We start from the raw sequence: 5,178 nt of genomic DNA on the forward strand, positions 1-5,178 counted from the left end.
TCCTTTACATCACAGTTTGGATCTGTCCTAAAGCAAAGCCCAGAATCTTTTTTCAAATTCTGCAGTGTGCTAAAATGCTGATCCCTATGTCAGGTCTGTAGGTACAAAAATGCTGTTAGTGAGGATCTTCTTGTTATTTTTCTAAGTCCGTGAGAGACTTTTCTCTCTCACAGAAGAGGCAGCAGGGAATGTAAACAACCAAGCCACCTGCAACCTTGGAAAGTCTTGTTTATGGTATAGTAGAAAATATTTTGATAATGGATGTTTTAGGATTTTGGCCAATCACCCCCAAGGGGTGGCTGGTCCTTTGCCCAATTAGACTATGAAGAAAAAAGTCTATAAAAGAGTTTGTAAAATAATTAAATAAATCAATCTTGCTGCACAATTCCTGCCTGCTGGATCTTCTCCTCCTCCTCCTCCCTGTGGCTGCAGGACACGGTGATATACCGTAGGAACCAGGCCTGCGGTAATATTTGGTGCTGCCCGACGTGATCTGCACTCTCTGACGTGTCCTGCATGCTGCGAGCCAAGCCGAATTCCTGTAGAGGTACGTTGTTCCTTTACCCCCCCGGGACCGGGAGGTCCGACAGAACTGAGAAATGGCGAACAGGGGCTCACAGAACGACGCTGTGGTACTGGTCTGGAAAGGTGTGTTTAGCATATTGCACACCTCCATTCCTGAAAACTCAGTTCGGGAATTATTAGACTGGGCTGCTTTAAAAGGGATTTCCATGGACAGAGAAACTGCCCTGGACTTTTCCTTATGGCAAGAGCTCAGATGCACTGTCCGACACGAGCTCCCGACTGGGGAGCCGGCAGCGTTAGAATTATACAAAACCTGGAGGTCGTTATTTATTCTGCTGACAGCCCTTGACTGTGATAGCAGGGCTGGCTCGCCCATCTCGGTGATGAGTGACGGAGGAATGTCCGAGGGGGGCCCCGCTGACTGGGCTTCCGGGGCAAGTGATGGTGGATTTGGAATAACCCCCCCAGCTCCACAGGCAGAGCCTGCGCTGGCTGACCCTGCACAGTCGCAGGACTCCGCAGCCCCCAGGGACCCCGCGCCAGCAGAGGCGGGGGGGTCAGGGCAGAGGCAGGGTGCACAGCCTGCCTTGCCGTTCGGCTGGACAGCGGCCACGGCTTATCCAGGGCCGCAGATCAGCGGCTTAGCCAACTGGACCCCCAGAGCGGCTCCTAGTTCGGTTCCGTATGCACCTGGATCTAACTTAGCGGGCGTTGCGCCGGGCGTGCCCCTCCCGGGACTGCCTGGCTGTGCTCCGCTGCCCTCCCTGGCGCTGGACTGTTCTGCGCAGTCGCAGAACCGAACCATGGACCTTTTTATGCAGCATTTGCCCTTTCTGGCAGAGCTACGAAACCTATCCCGAAGGATGGAGGACTTGCTCAGCCTGTTAGAGCGGCGACTGCCCGAGCCCGCGCCGCAAGCGGCGCCAGCGCCAGACGTGTCGTCCGCGCCGCCCGCGCCCCCCCCGCCAGAAGCGGGAGCCGCAGCTCCGAGCCGAGAAACGGCGCAGCCGGCGGCGAAACCGGAAACAGCGCTGCCACAGGAAAACCCGGAAGCGGCGGCGGCGGCTGCTGAGCGGTGGGAAGAAGCGGCGGCGCCGGGAGAGCCCGCAGAGAACGGACCAGCAGCGGCGCCGGGCGCGTCCGTGGAGAACAGACCAGCAGTGGCGCCGGGCGCGTCTGCGGAGCGCCGGCCAGAGACGGCGGCGCCGAGCGCGCCCGGGGAGCGCGAAACAGCAGCGGAAGTGGCGACCGCGCCGAACGTGGCTGCTGTGTGGGAGACGGCCGCGGCGCCGGGCGCAGCCGTAGCCCCAGAGTCGGCTTCAGCTTCAGTACCAGCTCGGTCGGATCTGGCCGAGATGGCCTCCCGTAAAGAAACTGCTGTAAAAACTGCCGCGCAGCCAGCTGCAGTCTGTCCTGTCTGTTCTGGCTCTGGTGAACTTAGCCAAAGTGCCTCACCTCCCCGTACATTTCTGTTCCCTCCCAGCACCCCGAAGTTGCCTTTGCCTGATGATTCCTTGTCAGGCAGTGAGGCAGATGAGGTTCTGGCCCCAGGTCGTCAGGCGGCTGTAGCCGCGCGGCGAAGAAAAAGGCTGCGCCGGTCTCGCCCCTGGACTTTTCCGGACTGCACGGTCACACTGCGTCCGACGCATCGTAATCGATTCCTAGAGTCTCTTAAGATGCAAGCATTGGGGGAGGGTGACTGGAGGTTATTAGGAATCCTTGGAATGCCAAATAGATCTGAGGATTCTGGGGGTAACCGGGGAGCTGTTACACTCCATCTGCAGGCTGTGCCCGAAGTTCAGGATGGTACTGGTTCCTCAAAAGAGATCCATGCTTTCCCAGCGTATAAGGCTCTCCCAGATTCAGGAGAGCATGACAAGCATGAGGTAATTGCTTGGAAAGTTGCCCAGGACCTCCAATCCAAGGTGGCACAATATGGACTAGGTTCTGCTGAGGTTATGCAGATAATAAGGGTGATAAATACAGATTTGCTTTCTCCATTTGATATCAGACACTTAGGTCAAATTCTATTTCAACCTGTACAATTTACAGTTTTTGAAACAACCTGGAGAAAGCTGGCCAACAAGACTGCATTAGCAAATTTGCAGCTCCCTGCTGCTGATCCTAGACAGACAGCAGGAGTGGATGCTTTGATGGGGACTGGTCCCTTCTCTGATCCCAGTCTACAGGGTAACTTGCCCTCTAGGATCCTGCAGCAAGCTCAACAGGGCAGCATGGCTGCCCTGTTGAAAACCATAGAGTTGTCAGCACCCAGAAAGCGATATACTGAAATAGCTCAAGGGAAATCAGAGTCATTCTTTTGTAGAGAAAGTCGCTGCTTCTCTCGAGAAGCAGGTTGAAGATGACGGGTTAAGACAGTTGTTGTTAAGGCAGTTAGTGAGAGAGAACACAAACGAGGAGTACAGAAAAATCATCGATGCCTTACCAGGGGATCCTGAGGTAACAGACATGGTCAAAGCCTGTGCTAAGGTGGGATCTGGGAACCAGAGAAGGTCTGCTTTGGCTGCGTTTCTGCAGCCTGTTCACGCATCTTCTAGTCGTGAACCAAAGCAACCAAAACAGGTGAAGAAACAGAAGCGGCCTAAGCCGAGCCAAAAAGAGAACACACCGATCCCCCAGTGCAAGAGGTGTGGCAGGCCAGGGCATTGCACGGGCTACTGTAGATCCCAGACTCATGCCGATGGTCGGCCTTTGTCGGGAAACTTCCGCCGGGGTGCAAGGAGGGGGAATTGCTCTCCGATGCAGTCGCTCCCCCAGAGAGTGGCACAGGTACAGGCACAGGCCTACCCAGCCATCCTAGAGACAGCACCCAGGGATCAGACGGCACTCACGGATCAGACGGGTTTGACATCCACACTGCAGCCGCAGTTGTCTTAGACTCTAGCGGTATTTATAAGGTTCCCTTGGATGCATATGGACCCTTAGCCCAGGGATCCAGTGCGATGCTGGTGGGAAAACCTGATGTTGCCCATCAAGGAATCTTAGTGCACTCAGGAGTTATTGATGCTGACTTTAAAGGTCAGATTTGCGCTATGGTCTCCACGCAAAATCCCCCTGTAACTATTCCTGAAAAGACCTGCCTTGCTAAATTAATGCCTTTTAAGTCTTGTGTCCCCAGGATAGAGCAACAAACTCACAAAGATAACGGCAGTGGATCTACGGGACTTCCACAGGCCTTCTGGACTGCAGACATCTCTGACCAGAGGCCACAGATGACATGTACCCTGATCCTGCCGAACGCCCGTCCACCCCGGATTCAGCTTCGAGGTTTGATTGATACGGGTGCTGATGAAACTATCATCTCCTTCTCTGCGTGGCCTCCCTCATGGCCTTTAGCCCCTGTGGGATCGGCCATCGCAGGATTAGGAGGATCCACACAGAGCTATTTAAGTGAACGGCCTGTGATGGTGAAGGATTCAGAGGGGCACACAGCTATGATTAGGCCTTATGTTGCTACCACTCCCCTTAACCTTTGGGGACGGGACATGTTGGCAGCTTGGGGCATACGGATTGGGACAAATTTTTAGCAGGGGTCACTGTGTGCAAGGGTGCACAGCATCCTACACTGCCTTTGCAGTGGTTGATTAACATACCAATCCGAGTCAGACTCTGCTCAGTTAGTTGAATTAAGGGCTGTTACCATGGCTTTTCAGCGATTCTCACAGGAACCTTTGAATTTGGTTACTGACTCTGCTTATGTAGCAGATATCACCCAACGCTTAGATTGTTCACTTCTGAAGGAGGTGAATAATGCGGCTCTGTTTTCGCTGTTGCAAACCTTGTGGTCTGCAATTCAGGCTTGAGTGCATCCGTATTACATTCTGCACGTTCGAAGCCACACCAATTTACCAGGGTTTCTAACAGAAGGCAATGCCAGGGCTGACATGCTGGCCAACCCTGTGTGGGTAGGGCCTCAGCCTGACAAAATTGCACAAGCCAAGGCATCGCACGGTTTCTTCCATCAAAGTGCACATACCCTGCAGAAGCAGTTTCATTTAACGCCAACCGAGGCGCGTGACATTGTCAGCGCTTGTGCTGACTGTCACGGACTCGCTGCGCCTTTGCCAGCAGGGGTAAACCCCAGGGGGCTAAAAGCCTTGCAGATTTGGCAAACGGATGTAACTCACATCCCAGAATTTGGTCGGCTGAAATATGTGCATGTGTCTATTGACACTTTCTCCTCGGCTATGTGGGCTACTGCTCACACTGGAGAGAAGGGCCATGATGTCATTGCCCATTGGAAATTGGCTTTCTCAGTCCTGGGCGTGCCAGCTTCTGTGAAAACAGATAATGGTCCTGCCTACGCCTCGGAGAAGACGCGGCAGTTTTTACACCTATGGGGTGTAGACCATACCTTTGGTATCCCACATTCTCCTACTGGCCAAGCCATTGTCGAACACGCTCATGGTACCTTGAAGCGTGTTTTGGACAAACAGAAAAGGGGAATGCATGGAGAAACTCCACAGAGCCGACTAGCAAAAGCTTTGTATACAATTAATCACCTTACAGTACCGCAAAATTCAAATAATCCTGTTATTCTGAATCATTTTCTCTCATTGCAGTCTGCAGGCAACAGACAGCTGCGCCGGGCAAAAGTCTGGTACGGAATTTACTCACTAACCAGTGGGAAGG

The 5,178-nt window shown here is 53.6% G+C and overlaps 1 protein-coding gene across 1 annotated transcript; it reads left to right on the forward strand.

Moving 5' to 3' along the window:
* Positions 1-406: 406 nt before the first annotated feature.
* Positions 407-4,073, forward strand: LOC121668410. The gene is made up of 3 exons (XM_042036184.1): positions 407-2,518; positions 2,916-3,015; positions 3,750-4,073. Exons 1-3 carry the CDS (start codon positions 600-602, stop codon positions 4,071-4,073), a joined length of 2,343 nt encoding a protein of 780 aa, XP_041892118.1. The 5' UTR covers positions 407-599.
* Positions 4,074-5,178: the final 1,105 nt, after the last annotated feature.

This window comes from Corvus kubaryi, unplaced genomic scaffold, assembly GCF_017639235.1.
Source record: "Corvus kubaryi isolate FWS band 111438036 unplaced genomic scaffold, C.kubaryi_AGA036_p1.0 37385, whole genome shotgun sequence".
NCBI classification, from domain to species: Eukaryota; Metazoa; Chordata; class Aves; order Passeriformes; family Corvidae; genus Corvus; species Corvus kubaryi.

What these genes read in the sequence shown, in the direction of transcription:
- LOC121668410 (XM_042036184.1), top strand. Translation starts at nt 600, where the DNA reads ATGGCGAACAGGGGCTCACAGAACGACGCTGTGGTACTGGTCTGGAAA. An exon ending in GTGATAAATACAGATTTGCT is followed by an intron (nt 2,519 to 2,915) that starts TTCTCCATTTGA and finishes GTTGTTGTTAAG; the next exon opens with GCAGTTAGTGAGAGAGAACA. An exon ending in TGGTCAAAGCCTGTGCTAAG is followed by an intron (nt 3,016 to 3,749) that starts GTGGGATCTGGG and finishes ATCTCTGACCAG; the next exon opens with AGGCCACAGATGACATGTAC.